The 20,843-nt window shown below is 39.1% G+C and overlaps 2 protein-coding genes across 6 annotated transcripts in view; one reads left to right on the top strand and one right to left on the bottom strand.

The window, feature by feature from the left end:
- The window catches only part of SPICE1 (spindle and centriole associated protein 1), a 178,664-nt gene that overhangs the window by 127,005 nt on the left and 30,816 nt on the right, over positions 1-20,843 (bottom strand). The window lies entirely within an intron of this gene.
- The window catches only part of SIDT1 (SID1 transmembrane family member 1), a 90,788-nt gene that overhangs the window by 41,018 nt on the left and 28,927 nt on the right, over positions 1-20,843 (top strand). For all 4 annotated transcript variants that reach the window (XM_082460175.1, XM_082460174.1, XM_082460177.1 and 1 more), the window contains 6 exons: positions 2,059-2,160; positions 2,774-2,857; positions 4,520-4,607; positions 7,016-7,087; positions 7,506-7,599; positions 15,859-15,902. In XM_082460175.1, coding sequence (XP_082316301.1) covers positions 2,059-2,160; positions 2,774-2,857; positions 4,520-4,607; positions 7,016-7,087; positions 7,506-7,599; positions 15,859-15,902 — 484 coding nt within the window. The remainder of the gene's footprint in view (positions 1-2,058; positions 2,161-2,773; positions 2,858-4,519; positions 4,608-7,015; positions 7,088-7,505; positions 7,600-15,858; positions 15,903-20,843) is intronic.

Genomic DNA, 20,843 nt, shown 5'->3' with positions numbered 1-20,843 from the left:
AGAAGAGGACTACAGTCCCACGATCCATTGCCCTCAGAGTATTAGCCACTTAATTCATGAAATATTTGAAAGCACTAGTTGCTAGGTGCAATGGGAGATATCTATATAGAAAGGGAGGGGAAAACTTGTACCCCAACTGCAGAAAGAGTACAGTCTAATAGTCCTGTCGAAAGCTATAATAAATATGATAGACTGAATGTCGTGATGTACTTTGTAGACTGAAAATCAGTGATGATTATATATTATAGCTTCTATTTTAAAGAAGTATTAAACACTAAAGCCCAAATAATTTGTATATAAATCACAAACTAGAGTAAAATATACTTAAAACAAATGCATGAAAAAAAATAGAAATTCTTTGACATCTCTGAAGGTCTTACTTTACTCGTAACTGTTCCCATTTCGGCCTATATTTTATAACCTCTTCAACTGTAGGAAAAATTTTCTGTTCCTGTAAGTCCACCCAAACTATTGCACATACTCAGACAACCTGAAACACCACTGTCTGCCTCTATTCCTGTAGATAGAAGCAGGTTACAGAAACTGGATAGATAATCAGGACACAAGATGGTGATTTTTAGCCTAAATTCTAGGCATTGCTTTGGATCCTTGTCACTTGCTTCTTTCTGGTAAAAGTAGATTATCAAGGCAAGGGGTTTATTTATTTGGGGTTTATGGTAATTTAAAGGTAAAAAACGATTAGTAATACCTTGGTATACAGATAAGGCTTCGGTAGATGTCTACAGCTTGAACAAAACCAACTCCTAGAATATACAGGCATATACGTGATGCTCATTACTGCTAATAGTAACCATAATAATGCTTTTGAGTTACAAAGTATGGTTCCCCTAAGAACCAAGAACGCCTCTTGGGAATTCCAGAGTATTCACCTTTGGAAGAGCCCTGTATTATATGTATTTGAATCAAGCTCCAAAATAAAAGCACAAAAATGAAGTGGGTTCTTGAGAGTGTTGCCATCTGTTACAAGGCATAAACAGACTTCCAAAAAGTAGCGTTAATGACACTCTTTAATCTTGAGATGATTTTTTCCCCATCAGAAGGCTTTGGATTGTTGAAAAAGTTCTATTTTTATTGCTCTGGTTCTCAGAATAAGGTTAATAAAGAGGATGCTGGAATGCAAAATGAAGTTTTAACGGGTTTTGCTTCTCCTTTAAAGTGATAGATTTCCTAAAGCCCTAGGATAGGGGTTTGCTTTGTTTGTTTTCCTCAAAATTTTAATCATGTATTTCATGTCAAGCTTCTCAACCAGTTTCTATATTTATAACTACTGGGCAGAAGTCCCCTTTCTTCATTATTAGCAACATGTTTAAGGCTTAGAGTTAATGAATTTTTCCAGTGGATTGATAATCTAAGTAGATAAATAGTGTAACTTTTATCTATTATAAGTGTTTCCTTATTCTGATGATATTTGAGAAATACTTCCGCCCAAAATTGTGAACATATTTCAGGAGGCTAGATGTAGGGCTTGGTCTTTGAATCTAAATGTCATCTCACTGTATTCCAGCCAGGAAATAGATTCTTTGGTAAAAAAGTCTAGGGAAAGGGTGGGTCTAGTGCTAATTCTTGCCTATGGGAATGTGGTTAAGATTCTTGAAGAACAGGCTTATCTGCTTTTCAAAGAGGAGCTTCATATTTCAAAATGACCGCACAGAGGCAAACCTTGTCTCCCGTCACGTTTCACATATCTTTAATTGAAAGGGTTGGGGGCATCTTCTTAAGTCAAAATTGGAATGAAGTGTAGCAAAGTTTAGTTGAGAAGGAAAAACCATAAAAAATGATATGGCAATATTGTATGAAATGGCTCCTTTCTCTTGTTCACTGCTGTGTTCCTAGTGCCTGAGCCCTGCACAGAGCATTTGCTCAATATGCAAGAGATGAATGGCTGACTGAATTACTGGAGGCTTACTGAGATTTACATCTGAACTTTGTGCTTAATATTTGAGGAAACCACCTTATTCATGGGAAAATAGCTTGAGTTTTTGACGGTAAACATTTCTTAACATTAACAAATCCTGTCTTTCTTTTTTTTATTCTTAGTATTTTCTATACAAATTTCCTGAAGATGTGGACTCAGTTATCATTAAAGTTGTGTCTGAAATGGCTTATCCATGCTCTGTTGTCTCAGTCCAGAATATCATGGTGAGTCTTCATAACCTGTCAACCTTCCAATATGGAGTACCATATTGTCCCAGGATAAATGAGAGAGAAGGGTGAGCACCATGTCATCCTTGTACTACATATTCCTGACAAAACCGCTAAATAATAAAAACAGTATCTTGTGCACACAAGTGGGCAGTCTGTGTTTGTAGACATTGATCTGGGGAGATAGAGAGCAGCTGACTCCTCACCAAAATAAACAAAGGAATGAAGGGAGGGAGGGAGGATCATGACAGAGAACAAGGAAGACCAACTTGTGGGCTGCACAAGAAAAACAGAAACCTGTTTGTTCTATTTTTAAAAATTTTTATTGTGTCATTAGGCCCTTTCTGTTTCACAAGGTGTTAATAAAAAATGGGAAAGGTGTGATACACTTTAAGATGATCTTTTCAGTTCTCTGATATAAAGTGACCTTGACTTCAGAGAACAAGGCATCAAGTTTTAGGAGGACTATTTCATGACTGTTCTGGGGGAAAACTCTTCATGGTTTCTGGCTCAGTAGGGACCCCCTCCCCTGTGATCCAGGTGGCATGTGTGGTATGTATACTATGACATTAGTGATGCTTTCCTTTTTTATCCCTCATGCATGTTACAGTGCCCAGTGTATGATCTCGACCACAATGTAGAATTTAATGGTGTCTATCAGTCCATGACCAAGAAAGCTGCCATCACACTACAGGTGAGACATCACTTCTGTGGTTGTTATTGTCAATGACAGTGCACAGTTTATAATCAGATTACCTACTGGACCAGTCAGGTTACCTGCTGGACTTAGACAAACCTACGGGATTACCGCTCACTGTGTGCCTTGAATCTCTTTCCTTTCTGATTGATTTTAAAACAAAGATTGCTACACCTGAAATCAAAGCCTTGGTGATAGTAGACACTGCTACTCTGCCAGGTGTTCCGCTCCCCTTGGGGAATCTTGGGAACCTGTGATGCGGTGGGACATGTGTCTGACAGATTGCTTAGAGAAGTAAGGGCAAAAGATTCCAATCTACCCAATGGGGGATGCCAGTTTAGGGTAAAGTTTTTCTGATCCATTTAAAACAACTAAACATATTCTACTAAAACAATATTTTAAATCAACTATCCTTCGATTGAAAAAAAACATATTGTAACCAAAAAATAACTTCAATTCTGGACAGAATGGATAGGTTCAAAGGAATATGAACCACATTTGTGCAGAAGTTTGCCCTTTTGGTATTATAATTAAATTATTATTTCAATGGTAATTTTATAGCAAAAATGTACACACATCATGTCAGCATATTTTCAAAAAGATTCTGTCCCTGGCTTTAGAGTGGTACTTACTTGGGGTACCTGCAATTTGATCTGTTCTCTAGGTAAGGAGATACTGTTTATTGAATAGCAGGCCATGAATGAGGAGAGGTTAATTATAATTGAGGTATCAGACCAAAAAACTTCTATTAGTCAGGCTTTTATTTTTAATGTCTCAGATTCGATATCTCAAATATCTGCTCTTGTTTTTAGTATTTTTTTTTTCCTTAGCACATCAGCATTATGTGGTCCCAAATTTAAAAAGACAGAAAAATAACCACAGTAGGAAACTCAGACTTTACATCATCCGGACACTAAATTAATGAAGTACAAATCATATCAGTACATTCCTACTTTCAATATGTTTGGCGATAAGTTATTACTTCTCTTTTGGACCCATGATTCAGTATTGGGCCATTTTCTCAGTGGGTTAAACATAATATCAGAAATTTGGGGAAAATAAAAAAATTCAGAGTTGTATAAATATACTGGACCTTAAAGATTATCTTGTCAACCATGCTTCATTCACGGATAAGAAACTGGGACACAGAGAAGCCCACTTAGAGAAAGTCAAAGCCAGGACTGTAGCTCAGGTCTCCTGACTTGAGTCTTTGCTTCCCTAACCTAAATTGTTTATTTAACTGCTGACTGTGTGACTTTTAGGAAAGTCATTTATCATTAAATTTTAAAATAATAAAAACTTAATATACTGAAGCTAAAACTGCCCTAAAAAATAAAGTTTATTAAAGAATTTAATATACAAGTATGAATTATTAAACATAGACTGTTGACATATATTTTATACGGGATCTATTACAATTCTAAGCACTCAAGTGGGCACCGGACAGATTGAAATCAAAACAGTCTATTTACATAATTTCTTGGATATAACAATTATTTTATTATGGATAACCTGGAGTAGATCATGGGAACGTGAGAGTCCTTTCTAAGGAGTTAGGGAGCAGAGGTGAACTTTACTTTTCTTCTCTTTCCTCTTTCTTTTTGCCCCCACCATTATGGACTTTCTCCCTTCTTCTCACTATCTTTATGTCTTGTGCAGAAGAAGGATTTTCCAGGTGAGCAGTTCTATGTGGTGTTTGTGATAAAGCCTGAAGATTATGCCTGTGGAGGATCTTTCTTCATCCAGGGTAAGCAACAGTGAGGAGTGTTTGTCTACTTAGAAAAACCTAACAGAATGGAATGGAAAGGAAGCCAAAAGCTCATTTTGGCCCCTTCTGGCCCCTTCCAACGATCTCTAGTTCCCACTAAGTGAGGGTCATCAGCAGTGGCTTGGCAAGGCAGTCTGAGACATACGTGAGAAAAAAATAAAGGGAAGAAAATAATAAATCTCAAGATATTATTGTTACTACAAAATGCCATTTAGTGCCTGAATCTTTTCAAAGTCTTGTACTCCCTCAGTTGGCCCAGTTGGCCCAGTTCACTCAGTTGGCCCTTTACTCAACAAATATTTACTACTGTGAAGTAATGATCTTATATAGCAGATCGAGGTCCATTTTCAAAGATCATTTTGGTAGCGAGCAGTAATGGAGCCACTTATATTTATCAGTAGTCATCATTTCCCCAAGGAAAATTCAGAGTTCTCAATTCCCATTGCCAAAATTGTACCTTTCAAGACAGCAAGTAAGCAAAGTAGGGCAACTTATCCCAATGGCAGGGGTTATGTCAGCTCTTAGGCATAGTACAAGTGGTTACGGGCAACTACCCACTAACTACCACGGGAATGGAATAGGCTGTTGATTGAAAACACAGACCCCCCAGCAGCTGATAGGCCATATGTGATCAACACAAAAAGTGTTTACTGTTGAGTGTAACATCGTTCCCTCAGTATTTAGGTGAATTTTCTTCTAATATATTCTTTAATCTCTTAATTACATAGCTCTAGAGTTTTGCCAACGTCCAATGTTCTTGGTAAACTATAAGTCCTTTGATGGCCATATAAGATAAAAACAAATTCTCACTGCCTAGAAAAATGCAAACCAACAGTGCAAGAGGGTTCCCTTTTCTCCATACCCTCTCCAGCATTTATTGTTTGTAGATTTTTTGATGATGGTCATTCTGACCAATGTGAGGTGATAGCTCATTGTAGTTTGATTTGCATTTCTCTAATGATTAGTGATGTTCAGCATCCTTTCACATGTTTATTGGCAATCTGTATATCTTCTTTGGAGAAATGTCTTTTTAGGTCTTCTGCCCATTTTTGGATTGGGTTGTTTGTTTTTTTGATATTGAGCTGCATGAGCTGCTTGTATATTTTGGAGATTAATTCTTTGTCAGTTGCTTCATTTGCAAATATTTTCTCCCATTCTGAGTGTTGTCTTTTTGTCTTGTTTATGGTTTCCTTTGCTGTGCAAAAACTTTTAAGTTTCATTAGGTGGGAACGTAAATTGATACAGCCACTATGGAGAACAGTATGGAGGTTCCTTAAAAAACTAAAAATAGAACTACCATATGACCCAGCAATCCCACTACTGGGCATATACCCTGAGAAAACCATAATTCAAAAAGAGACATGTACCACAATGTTCATTGCAGCACTATTTACAATAGCCAGGACATGGAAGCAACCTAAGTGTCCATCAACAGATGAATGGATAAAGATGATGCAGCACACATATACAGTGGAATATTACTCAGCCATAAAAAGGAACGAAACTGAGCTATTTGTAATGAGGTGGATGGACCTAGAGTCTGTCATACAGAGTGAAGTAAGTCAGAAAGAGAAAAACAAATACTGTATGCTAACACATATATGTGGAATATAAAAAAAAACAAAACAACGGTTCTGATGAACCTAGGGGCAGGACAGGAATAAAGACACAGACACAGAGAATGGACTTGAGGACATGGGGAGGGGGAAGGGGAAGCTGGGATGAAGTGAGAGAGTAGCATTGACATATATACACTACCAAATGTAAAATAGATAGCTCGTCGGAAGCAGCTCCATAGCACAGGGAGATCAGCTCCACAGCACAGGGAGATCAGCTCCACAGCACAGGGAGATCAGCTCGGTGCTTTGTGACCACCTAGAGGGGTGGGATAGAGAGGGTGGAAGGGAGGCACAAGAGAGAGGGGACATGGGGATATATGTATACATATAGCTGATTCACTTTGTTATACAGCAGAAACTAACACAACATTGTAAAGCAATTATACTCCAATAAAGATGTTTAAAACAAAAAAGAAAAATGCAGACCAAAAAATGTAGTAGCTCTCTATTTTTGCAGCTGTTTTCTTCAGATGTCTGTGGCATACTGAGCCATATGATATCAGGAGAAGGGTCAAGCCTTCTTCATTCAAGAAAGGAGGCTGCATTCTCATTTGAGTCACTTAGTGCTACCAAAATGCACCCAAACAAAGGCCAAGTTGAAAGTTTTAACCAAAAAAAGTATTAGACAGTTTGAAGGTTTTCACGTAGTTCTTGCTAAAAGAAAATTCAGCAACCAGAGTTAATTCTGGACAGTTTTTAAACAACTGTTCAGATCAGAGGCCAGGAACCTAGTATCTGATCCATTGTGCTTTGTTCTTTTTTTACCAGAAAAGGAGAACCAGACCTGGAATCTACAACGTGCAAAGAACCTTAAAGTGGCCATTGTTCCTTCCATTAAAGGTCAGTCCTGTTACTAAGATTCAGTGGAGAGATTCCTATGTCAGGAAGGCAGTCATGTCATTCAATGGTAATGTCATCCTTCCAGAGAAACATCATAAGAAAACTAATGTTTACCTTAGAGATAGAAGAGAGAATCAAAGCATTTTGTTAACCCCTTTGCAGAAAGAAAGGGAAGTCAATTATGAAGTTGTATACAGGATGTCCCTTCCCAGCTTTCCTGAGGAAGTCATCACTGTGAAAGGCAGCCATTTATGGACGATGTCTGGGTGACCTCCAATAGCTTTGCTGCTTTGCGTGGAATTATCTTAGGATTTAAGAATGAGTGTGATGCAGATGGGCCCATGAAGCTGTCCTGTCCCAAACATGGTCCTCTCTTCTCTTGAGGACATCCTGACCAAAGCTGTTTCTCTTCCCTCAGGATCTGTTTATGTGAAATCCATTCTTCTCAGTTTCCTCATCTTCTTCTCCTTCTACTTGGGATGCCTGCTTGTTGCATTTGTTCATTATATCAGGTATGTCAAGAGTTTCAAGAAATGTCAACCCCCTTCACCTGTCTCTGCTTAGTGATTAGCACATTAGATTTTAGAGCCATATTAACTGGATTCGAATCTACCTTAGCCACTAACTGTGTGATCTTGAGCAAGTTACTTAAACTTTTTGTGCTTAAGTTTCTTCATCTGTAAAATGAGATAATAATTTACCTCATAGACCAGTATAACTGCAGTGTTTACATCAATGTCCTGCACAGAGTAAGTGCTGATAGTGTTAGCTATTTTCATAGTTAATGAAACTTCAACAGAAAGATAGCTTGGGTAATTTTTAGACCAGAAAATACTCAATGTAGATCCTATGGAATGTAGGAAATGAGTTCTACCTAACATAGAGATTTAGAAACAGCTTTAAACATTCCATCAAAAAGTACAATTAATGCCTAAAATAAATATTGAGGTATAATAAGTAGCAGGAGTAATAAATATGCTTTGACACTACATTACCAGGTACTTTCTTACTGTTGTAGCATCAATTTTACACTAAAATGTTCCTCGAGAGAAAAAAAGGAGATAATCATGCTGTAATTTGGAAATTTCCCTTCCCAAGAGTTTGGAGCCCCCAGTGAAAAGAGCACCAGTCTTTCCTTGTATCTCAGAGCGGGCCTGAACCTTGAGAATTCCATAGCTTGTCGTGGTCTCTGTAAAACAACTACAAAGGAATGGCAGGAGGTACAATAAACAAATGTTCTCTCTCCTCTTGAGCATGTAAAGAAAACAAAGCCAGTATAGAGTTTTCAGATTATTGGGCAAGATTAGCCTCATCTGTAGAAAAACCTCACGGCTACCACAGTGATACAACTGTCTCAGTGATACAGGCCTACCTCTGACTCAAAAAATAACTCCCTTCTGTGACTTTTATGAAGCTTTGCAATTGAGAAACTGACTTCAAAAACCCACTGACCATATCTGGGACAATTTGAGCACCAAAACAATTAAGGAGAATAGTGAATTATAAATCATTGAGAAAAACAGAAATTCATGAATCCATATGAGTAAGGGAAGAAAGGAAGGGAGAAAAGGAGGGAGGAAGGAAGGAGGGAAAGAAAGAGCAAAATACTTACAGATATATATTTAATAAACTCAACAACATTACTAAAATAGATACACATTAGGGACAGGACCCATTAGCAAATACTGACCTAGGAGGGAGGACTCTTGCCTACAGCAGAACACCAAACACTGGCTGGTAAATAAGGAGAGAGTGCTGGAATCGGAAAATCATCATTTTGCATAGATCAGGTTAAGAATCATCAATGAATGCTAAAACTGGCAGGAAAATCTGATGAGGATCAACATATTTGCATGACCTTAAGTGCATCCCCACAAATCGCTTAGTAGTTGTAATGGAAAAAGTAGTAACTATACAGCGGAGAAATTAGACTATTGACAGGGTGATAAAAATTATTATGACCAAGGGAAAGATGGACACTGTGTGCCTCCAGATGTGACACCCTGAGAAGGAAATAGCATCACTTATGCAGTATTCCAGCCAGAAATGCACATTTTTAATATAATCCTGAGGAAAAAATTAGACAAACTCAAAATGATGAACATTCTATTAAAATGTACCACAAAAGACAAAAAATAGCTATGGAAATGTTCCAGATTGAGGGAGACTAAAGATATGTGACCACTAAAGACAATATTTGATCTCAGACTGGTTCTTTTACTAGAAGAAAAATATGCTATAAAGGACATTATTGGGTCAATTGACAAAACTGTAAAACAGATAGCAGATTAGGTAAGATTATCATATCAATGTTAAATGTGCTGAAGTTGACAACTACACTGTGGTTATGGAAGAGAGTATCTTTATTCTTTGGAAATATTTAGGCATAAAAGTTCATGACATATGCAACTTACTTTCAAATGGTTCAGAAAATGTTTTTTATGTATACATGTATATGAAAACACACATATGCACCCAGAGACAGAATGAGAAAGCAAAGGGGGTAATATGCTAACAATAAGTGAATCTAGGTAACGATACATGGGTATTCTATATTCTATTCTTATTCTTACAGCTTCTCTATAAATATGAAATTATTTTCAAATAAAAAATTAAAAACAAAAACTCCAGTCTACAGGCAAATATTATACCTGGAAAGTATACATACATTAACTGGTTATCAGCTCATTAATTTATCAGATCATAATCACTAACACTGAACAAGTACTTACTCTTTGCCAGGCACTCTGAGTAGACTATCTCATCTAAAGCCCCACAACAAGTAGTAGTATTATCATTATTTGACAGTTCAGGAAACTGAGGCATTCAGAGGTTAAGCAGTTTGACCAAGAATTCACTGCCTGGGCTTGAACCCAGGCAGCCTGGCTCCAGAGCCTTAGCTTAAGCAGCCCAGACAAGATGGGTCTGGAGTGGTCAGGGCATGTGAAGGAGGGCAGTCCTAATCAAGGAAACCAGGTCAAAAGCCTGGAACCCCAGCATGAATCTGATTGAAAAGGGGTCCGACAAGCTGCCAATTTTGACTCAGGTGAGTTACAGCATCATGGGAAAAGAAGTTCATCTTTTCTGCCTCTCTTAGGAAGGCTGTCTCTACCGCTGATGTTTTAGATTTTAGAAAATAGGTTTCACCTCTTTAGTTACCTAGCAGACATAACCAGTGTACAAACAGACAAAAATTAAGAGCTGGATGTCAATCTCTCTAAAGTTGTTATTCAGTCTGCTGAAGCGAGCACAGTTTTTGAAAGTTGTGGCCTAAGGCTCTGTTGAAACCTCTGGCTGCCAGATTACTTTGCTACTGCCAACTGCACAAGCATAGATTCTTTCCAAATATAGGCAAACTGAAAATAGAAATCTGGAGACATAAGAACTACTTGGCATCTAAATAGGGGAATAAACTGAGAGAAAATGCTAATAGAACTCTTCCTTCATTGAACTAAGCAGAAATAACAAAGTTTTCTACAAAACCAAGTGAAGCCAGCCAGTCCTGGAGCAGAATGCCAATTGCTTGTTGAGCCCCTGTTCTTTATTACTAATACATGTGGGGTTCGCCGTACATGCTATGAGATCTGGATGAAGACAATGATTAGAGACATGGCTCCTGTCCTCAGGGAGCTAAGAATTCAAAGTGGTTTTATGCTATTTTTTGTTTTTTATGTTTTTTTGTTTTTATGTTTTTTGGCTCAACCCTAAACTCCATTCCCCTCCCACCCCCCAGCTCCAATTCATTTAGCAAGTATTTATGGAGCCCCTGCAATGACCCCCTGGGTCAAGCACTGCATACATGTCTCTTTTTTTTCTTTAATTATATTAGATCTATATCACTTTATTTTATTTATTTATTTTATTAATTTATTTTTGGCTGTGTTGGGTCTTCATTGCTGCGCAGGGGCTTTCTCTAGCTGCGGCAGGCAGGGGCTACTCTGTTGCGGTGCGCGTGCTTCTCATTGCGGTGGCTTCTCTTGTTGTGGAGCACAGGCTCTAGGCGCACGGGCTTCAGTAGTTGTGGCTCACGGGCTCTAGAGCGCAGGCTCAGTAGTTGTGGCGCACAGGCTTAGTTGCTCCACGGCACGTGGGATCTTCCCAGGCCAGGGCTCAAACCCGTGTCCCCTGCATTGGCAGGCAGATACTTAACCACTGTGCCACCAGGGAAGCCCTGCATACATGTCTCTTATTCCTTCCTCTCAGTCACCCTGCCAGATGTTGAGTTCAAACTACATGATCCTGATTACTCGTTCTTCCCTTGATTCCCGTATTAGTTATCTATTGCTGCATAAAAGTCAACCATAAAAACTCCAATGGCATACAGCAATACATATTTACATTTGCTCACAAATCTATGGGTCAGCTGGATGATTCTGCTAATCTGGACTAGGCTCAGAGATCTCAGCTGGGTGTGGTCATAGAGTGAAATCAACTGGCAGGTCAGAGAAGAGCTGGCTTTTCTAGACTGGCCCCAGCTGTACTTTGCCTCTCATCCTCCAGCAGCCTAGCCCTGGTTATTGTATCTCTAAGAGAGATAGCAGAAGAATGCAAGGCTTCCTTAAGATGTAGGTTCAAAAGTGGCATGATATCACTTCCCCCTCTTTCTCTTGGCCAAAACAAGTGATAAGGCCAGTCCAGCTGCAAGAGGTAAAGATACAGACTCCACTTTTGATTGAAGGAGCTAGATACAAGATGAGGTATAGCCATTTTTCAATCAATCTAGCATAGGTCTCATTTACTCTTTTTTGTTTGTTCACTGGATACTGCCTGCCTCACCCTAGCTTTGTAAATCATTTAACTCCTCTAATTAAGAACTTTATCAGCTCCAGAACCTAGGGCAAATGTGGTTAAAGCCTGTTAATACAAACACAGTCCAAACACATCATCTTTTATGAGTTCATATAATTGCTTGCTAGTTAATATCACGAAAATTGTTTTTTTAAAGGGACTTCCCTAGAGCCTCATTTGCCAGCTAGAACAGTCAGACCCATTTGTAACTGCTCTCCTTAATGATATGCCTTGTTCACTCAACAAATATTTAGTTATCATTTCCTGGGTGCCAGGCCCTGTCCCAAAGATTAGGGATACAGTGGTGAACAAGACAGTCTAGATCCCTGCTCTAATAGAGCTTACATTGTACAAAGGAAAAACATATAAGCAAACAAGCAAGCAATTAATAAAGAAAATAATTTCAGCTAGTGATAGGAGGAGAACAAACACAGTGGTGGGACAGAGAATGATTGGACTGGGGAAGCTACTTTAGATTTGATTTGTTCAGCAGGGAAGACCTCTCAGGACCAAGACCTGAATGGCAAGTAGGAGCCAGCCATGTGAGGATTTGGGGAGAGAGTGGCCCAGGCAGAGAACAAAAGCAAAGGCCCTGAGGCAGGGATGGGTTTGCTGTGCCTAGCAATGAAAGAGGTATGAAGAGAAGTCCTTCCACCAAACATACCAAGATCAGGGGTGTGATCTAGAGCCCCCATTTGGAAGTAAACAAGAACATGTACCAAAGCACAGGCACATATAGTCCCCAACTTTTCTCCCTTCTCCCCCCACTCCAACCTCATATCCAAAAGGGAGGCTCATTTGGGGGGAAGAGAGCAATTCACATTTTAATTTTTGATAGACATTTACATTTGATACACCCAGTTTTTAAAATAATGACTTTATTAAGACATAACTCATAGACCATAAAATTCACCCCCCTTTAAAAAATTCAGTGGTTTTAGTATATTCACAGTTGCAGAACTATCACCACTATCTAATTTTCATCACCTCCAAAAAGAAACCCTGAGTTTATCAAGATTATAGGATACAAGATCAATATACAGAAATCAATTGTATTTCTATACACTGGCAGTGCACAATTCAGCACGAGATTAAGAAAATAATTCTATTTACAACAGCACCAAAAATAATAAAGTACTTAAGAAAAAATTTAAGAAATTAAATATAAGACTTGTACATTGAAAACTACAAAACATCCTTGAAAGAACTTAAAGAGAACCTAAATATATGAAAAGATATCCTGTGTTCATAGATTGAAAGACTTAATATTATTAAGATGGTATAGTAGACAGAATAATGGCCCCCCAAAAATGCTCATGTTCTAATATTCAGAACCTGTGAATATGTTACTTTACATGGCTACAGAGATTTTGCAGATGTGATAAAATTATGGAGATTATCCTGGATCATCTGTGTGGGTATAATGTAATCACAAGGGTCCTTATAAGAGGGAGGCAAGAGAGTCAAAGACAGGAGGAGGTGTGATGAGGGAAGCAGAGGTTGGAGTAATACATTTGAAGATGGGGGAAGGGGCCATGATTTAAGGAATGCAGGCCACGTCTAGAAGTTGGAAAAGGCAAAGAAATGGATCCTCCCCTGGATTCTCCAGAAGGAATAGAGCCCTGCTGATATCTTGATTTTAGCCACATAAGACTCATTTTAGAATTGACATCCAGAACTGAAGATAATGAATTTGTATTGTTCTAAACCACTAAGATTGTGATAATTTGTTACAGCAGCAGTATAAACTAAAAGACGTGGTAATACTCCCCTAACTGACTTATAGGTTCAACACAATCCCTATGAAAGTCCCGGCTGACTTTCTTCCAAAAATTGATAAACTGATCCTAAAATTCATATGGAAATGCAAGGGACCCAGAATAGGGAAAAAAATCATGAAAAAAAAAAAGAACAAAGTTGGAGGTCTTACACTTTCTGATGTCAAAACTAACTACAAAGCGACAATATTCAAAACTCTGGCACTGACATAAGGAAAGACATACAGATCAATGGAACAGAATTGAGAGTTCAGAAATAAACACTTACATTTATGGTCATTTGATTTTTGACAAGGGTACCAAGACAATTCAATGGAACAAGGATATTCTTTTCAACAAATGGTGCTGGGACACTTGGGTATCCACATGAAAAAGAATGAAGTTGTACCCCTACCTCACAACATATAAAAAAAATTAACTCTAAATAGAACAAAGATCTAAATAAAAGAGCCAAATCTATAAAACTCTTAGAATAAAACATAGGTGTAAATCTTTGTGACCTTAGATTAGGTAATAGTTTCTTAGATATGATAGCAAAAGCACAAGTAAAAAAAGAAAAAAATAGGTAAATTGGACTTCATCAAAATTAAAACTTTTTTTTTTTTTTTTAATTTATTTATTTATTTTTGGCTGCGTTGGGTCTTCGTTTCTGTGCGAGGGCTTTCTCTAGTTGTGGCGAGCAGGGGCCACTCTTCATCGCAGTGAGCAGGCCTCTCACTATCGTGGCCTCTCTTGTTGCGGAGCACAGGCTCCAGACGCGCAGGCTCAGTAGTTGTGGCTCACGGGCCCAGTTGCTCCGCGGCATGTGGGATCTTCCCAGACCAGGGCTCGAACCCATGTCCCCTGCATTGGCAGGTGGATTTTCAACCACTGCACCACCAGGGAAGCCCAAAACTTTTGTGTTTTTAAAGGACATTATCAAGGAAGTGAAACTACAATACACAAAACTGGAGAAAATGTTTGTAAATCATATATCCAGTAAGAGTCTAGTATCCAAACTATGTAAAGAATTCTTACAACCCAAAGATAAAAAGAAAAATATCCTCATTTAAAAATAGGCATTTTTTAAATTGAATAGATGTTTCTCCAAAGAAATATGCAAATGGCCAATAAGCATGTGAAAAGATGTTCAACAACATTAGCCATCAGGGAAATGCAAATCAAAACTACAATGAGATATCACTTCATATCCACTAGGATGGCTATAATAAAATTTTTTAAATGAAAATAACGAGAGTTGGCAAGGATGTGGGGAAATTAGAACCTTGTACATTGCTAGTAGGAATGTAAAATATTTAGTTCCTGCTATAGAGCTGCAGTAGAAACAGTTTAGAAAAAAATGTTAAACATAGAGTTACCTCATTCTCAGCACTTCCATTCCTAGGTCATACCCAAGAGAATTTAACACATATATCCACACAAAAACTTGTACACAAATATTCATAGCAGTGTTATTCATGATAGCTAAAAAGCGGAAACAATCAAAATGTATATCAAGTGTAAACAAATAAATTAAGCATGGTATATATCCATACGATGGAATATTATTCAGCCATAAAAAGACTGAAGTATTCATTCATGCTACCACATAGATGAACCTTGAAAGCATTATGCTAAGTGAAAGAAGACAAGGAGACCACATGCAATACAATTCCATTTATATGAAATGTCCAGAATAGGCAAATTTATAGAGACAGAGAGTAGATTAGTGATTGCCAAGGGCTGCTGGGAGTAGAGAATGAGCAGTAACTGCTATGGTTTGAGATTTCTTTGGGTGATAATGACAATGTTCTGGAACTAGAAAATAGTGATGGTTGCACAACTCTGTGAACATACTAAAATTCATTGAATTGTGCACATTAAAGGGTGAATTTTATGGCATGTGAATTATCTGAAAATAAATGAATATGGAAATAAATTGATGAATTTAATATATGTATGCCTGTATGTGCCTAGGTGTGGAATTGCTGGGTCATATTGTGTCTCTAGGTTTAACTTTTTAAGGAACTGTCAAATGGTTTTTCAAAGTGGCTGCTCCATTTTATAGTCCCACCGGCAATGTATCAGAGTTCCAATTTCTGCACATCCAAAGGCCCATTTTTAAGAGATCCTAGCAGACAAATCTGCAACAGAGTCTATAGGGAACAAATGGAAAATGCTGAAGTTTTTGCGGTCTTAGGAGCATGTGTATGTGCTTGTTTGCAGGTATCAGAGAAAGTCCATTGATGGAAGCTTTGGTTCCAATGACGGTAAGAAAAATCCCTGGTTTCAATTCAAACTGATGTCAAGTATGTGGCAACATTCCATTTGGTACTTTTGTCTCTCTGACTTTTGTGATTTCCCAAACCCTCTATTGATTCCTACCCCGCAACAGACACACACAGAGTGGTCTAATCTGCAGTCTTTCTACAGAAAGCAGAGCCAGTGAGAACCAATTTACGCACTTGATAATTACTGAGATATGGAGCTCACACTAAGGGCCTCTGTTCGGAGAGTTCCTTGTAGTTGTCCACAGCCCATTTGTCAGCAATTCATCTTTTTAAAAAGTTTAATCTGGGCTTCCCTGGTGGCGCAGTGGTTGAGAATCTGCCTGCCAATGCAGGGGACACGGGTTCGAGCCCTGGTCTGGGAAGATCCCACATGCCGCGGAGCAACTGGGCCCGTGAGCCACAATTACTGAGCCTGCGCATCTGGAGCCTGTGCTCCGCAACAAGAGAGGCCGCGACAGTGAGAGGCCCTCGCACCGCGATGAAGAGTGGCCCCCGCTCGCCGCAACTGGAGAAAGCCCTCGCACAGAAACGAAGACCCAACACAGCCATACATAAATAAATAAAATAAAATAAAATAAAAAAAAATTTAAAAAAAAAAAAAAAAAAAAAGTTTAATCTTTTCTAGGACATAAATTGTTCATATGTCTTACCACAGAGCTGACTTGTGAACAACAGTAAGAATTTATTGTGTCAAATCTAATACAGAGCTTACTTTTCCCAAATTGAGATAGAGGGTTTTTTTGTTCAAGGATCTAGAAAACTGAAGTATTTGAGACTAGCAAGTATAATAGAGTATTATAACTTTGGGAAATCCAGCGTAATTGATTATCCAACCGTTGTAATATGCCCTTTCCTCCACTCTGAGGATTTGAACAAAGGAATTCAGTTGCTTGATCTTTTTGTCAAATCTTTAAAAAAAAAATTAAATGTCCTTATTTTTAAAACTTGAGATATAATTGACATATAACATCGTATAAGTTTTGGGTGTACAACATGATTCTATATTTGTATATATTGCAAAATGCTCACCACTAGAAATCTAATTAACATCTATCCCCACACATAGTTATACTTTTTTTTCTTGTGATGAGAACTTTTAAGATCTATTCTTTTAGCAATTTTCAAATACACAATACAGTATTATTAACTCTAGTCACCATGTTGTACATTACATCCCCAGGACTTATTTATATTTTATAACTGGAAGTTTGCACCTTTTGTAAGTGTCCTATTTTTTAAAAAGCCTAAATCAGCATGAGTTACTCAGTGCTCACAAGCTATTTGGCATAGAATGATCACTTGGAAAAGGAATGATGGAGTGAGACTTGATTTTTAAGTCACATGCAGCAGATTTATTTTTCTAATTTTTATTGGAGTGTAGTTGTTTTACAATGTTGTTAGTTTCTACTGTACAGCAAAGTGAATCAGCTATACTTACACATATATCCCCTCTTTTTTTGGATCTCCTTCCTATTTAGGTCACCGCAGAGCATTGAGTAGAGTTCCCTGTGCTGTACAGTAGGTATGCAGCAGATGTTTAGTTCTGTGTTTTCTACAGTTAAAAGACACAAAGCGACTCCCTACCCCACCCAGCAGGAGTATCTCTCCCTCTGCTGGAGGTCTGCTTCTCCTGCCTTCCTTTGACTTTTGTCTTCCTTAATGTCAACGTGTCTATTTTTCCAGGCATCCAGGCAATTGGTTTTAATAATATTCAACAGCCAATGTAAAGGAATATAAAAGAACACCTGCTCTAGTGTCTTTAAAATGCTAAGCACTACTTTCTATTTTATTCATAAAATGTTAAAATGAAATGTCTTCTCTCTGGATCTCAGCCTTTTCCCTCTGATGCTCTCCAGGTTTTGCTCTTATTTAGGCCTAGTCGAACTTAGAAAGCCTGGTTGGTTGGATCCGATAGGTGCTCTGTGAATGGACGCTCTGTTATTTTTATCGTATGAGTGAAGTCATTTTATCACTGCAATGACAATTAAAGGAATTTCGTATTCAGAAGGGTCTCCTGAACAGTGAAGCACTGGTGGACAGAGCTGGGACTTGAGCCAAATCACTGTCCAAGATCAAGAAGGCTCTGAAAATTAGCTAAGAGCTAGAGGTACCCTTCAGATAACAAGCAGAAATGAATGAGTGACCAGAAAAATAAATAAATAAAGATGCATCCGTTGGATTCATGTGGCTGCAGGTAACAGCAAAGTTTATCTCAAACATACCTAAACAATAAAGAGTGTCTCCTCTCCCTGGAAGTTGAGCAGAAGGGTGGGCTTCAGGATTCAATGAGTCCAGTGGCTCTGGTCCTTTTTCCTGCCATTCCCTTGACTCTGCTTTGCCCCCAGAGCTGGTAGTGAGATGGGGCCTCACCTGACAGTGTCCAGAAGGAAGGACTGTTTCAGAAGCACCTAGCAACTTCTCTCATGTTTCACTGGCCTAGAGAGGATCATATACTTGTTGCTAAACCAGTCACTGCAAAGGAATCTATTTACTTACAGATCAATCAAGCCTGCTTATAGAATTAGGGTGCGGTCATCTTTTTCTAGGACCACGGTTTCTCAAACTCAACATTATTGACATTACAGCCAGATGATTCTCTGTTGTTGGGAGCTGCCCTGTACATTATAGGATGTTTAACCGCATCCTTCACCTCAACCTACTAGAATTCAGTAATACACTCCCTCCCTGTGACAACTAAAGTTATGCCTAGACATTGTCAAACGTCCTCTTGGGAGCAAAACGTTCCCCCCACCCCTACCCCCAACCGAGAATCACTGACTTAAAAATATGGGCTGCCAGGCACAGGTGAGGGAGGATACCCAAACAAAATCCCAGCTTAGTTAGGAAGTAGGAAATAGGAATGTTCACCACAAAGGGCTTTGAAATCAGGAGGAAGTAAGGAACCTATGTAATGCTGAGAGGCTACGGGGAAAGATGGCACATGGCCACTGGTGAGACAAGACCTAGGTTCTTCAAACAAGAGCAGAGAAGATAAGCTCTACCCTAGGAAGGAACCAGTTAGTGACTCTTAATCATATGAAACAGAGCACAGAGAAACCAGCCTGTAGCAAGAGACAGAGGCAAGTGAGGGACCTTATCTGAAAGCTAATGTGAAAGATTCAAGGGAGGAACCTTTAGAGAGGAGCAAGGGTACAGAAATGTCTTTGTCTCCCAAGGGCCAGTATCAGTGTGCCCACGGGGGCTACAAGAAATTTAATGGAGCTTAGAGCTAAAGGAAATGCCCTGGTGGCTAGTGCCTAGAATAAATGCTAGGAGCAGAGTTTGAGAAAGGGGACCCCACTAGATTTGGCATGTTGTCTGCCGCAATCAATGTGGAGCTAGATATCTGAGGAACTTGGCCTGACGCTTTCACCCTAGGTACGCCTGAGATGGAGGAAAGGGAGCCAGGTCCCTACAATTTGCTAAACTGTCGGCAGCTCTGTTTTAGTTATGTAACGATAGGAAGGCTGCATTTGGAAAATCTGTCGGCTCCCCTGCATGTGTTTTTCTTTGATTTGCCTGCAGTTTTTAAAGCTGTGTTTGAAAAATGTTGACGTTGGCTCCAACTAAACTAAAAAGCAAAGGAAGTTCTTTCATACTTCATGGGATAAAGAAGGAGATAAGAGCCTGGAGCCCAGGTGAAATGGAAATAGTGTTGGTAAAGAGCAGCTTCAGGCTGTGAAGGGACTTTACTACTGTGGTGTGAATGGATGGACACTGTATTCTCTATTCCTCACTTAGCACTTAGGACAGGGGCCTCTGCGGTAATCTGAGGGGCACTGGGCAAGGCTCTGTGTTCTAAAAACACGTCCTCCAGTGGCTCTATCAGTGGAAAAAATCCACACTTCACATCATTGTTAAAGAGCCTATACAGAAATTCAGTTACCACCTTGAAAGAGAGACAGATGAAACGTGACTCCCAGGCCTCTGGGACCACATGAGCTGTCACCACGAACCTGGGTGCAGCCTAAGAGGAGGGTACTTTCTCAAGTGAGGGAGCTTGGTGAACTTGCCAAGTTTGCAGATTTAAGAACCGAATGGCCAATCAGATCCTTCCCTGGATGGAGTGATTACTGAATCAGCCTCCCAGCAAAGAGCAGGGCCCGGAAGGGATAAGACAAGCAGCGTGCTGAGTTCAGAGGGGTCAGGGAGCACAGGCCATCCTCAGGCTCTGTGGCAACGGGTCTCAGACTCTGGTCCTGACTCTCTACTCTGCTTTTTCCCAACGTCCTTGACTTTGCCTGCCCAGTTATTTCTTCTAGAGGAATTTTACTTTTACATCCTTCTGCAAAGATTAGTGGTTTTCTTCATTTTCTCCTCAACTTTTGAGATACAGCCTGACACCCGTTGGGATAGGTAGCCAACTGGCATAAAAATGAAATCTCATGGCAGCTAGTTCACAGCGTTGCTGACTCCCTCTTCCGCTTCCAACCTCCTGAGTCTGGAGACAGGAGGGGGCAGGACAATTATAAATGTGACGTCCCTGAAAGAGCCAAGCATGCTCAAAATGAAATGAAGTTTTTCTCCTCACATGGAGCAATTAATATAAAAGGCAAGCATGCAAGCATATCCTATTCTAAGTTAGTAAAGCAGACAGATGGCAAAGGGCTCGCGAGCAGAGAAAAACATACCAGAACAAGTTTCCTCATTAAGATGAGCTCATTCACAACTTTATATGTTTGCTTATTCCCAGCCAGAACATCTTGGTCTGTCCTATAAACTGATATTTTGTGTTTAATTCTGCTTTCTAAATGCCATACAGTTAAATAGAAATATGGCTTGCCTTCTGGGCGCATCCATCATGTTTGAAGTTTGGGAGGTAATGCTTCAGTTTTTGCATTCTAAGGTCTTAGACATTAGAAACGTTAACAGAATACTGTTGTCCCGTGTTGACCAATCTCCTGTTTAATTGTGCATATA

The sequence above is a fragment of the Balaenoptera physalus genome, assembly GCF_965194825.1.
Source record: "Balaenoptera physalus genome assembly, chromosome: 4".
Lineage (NCBI taxonomy): Eukaryota > Metazoa > Chordata > Mammalia > Artiodactyla > Balaenopteridae > Balaenoptera > Balaenoptera physalus.
This window is presented reverse-complemented; position numbering and strand designations above follow the sequence as displayed.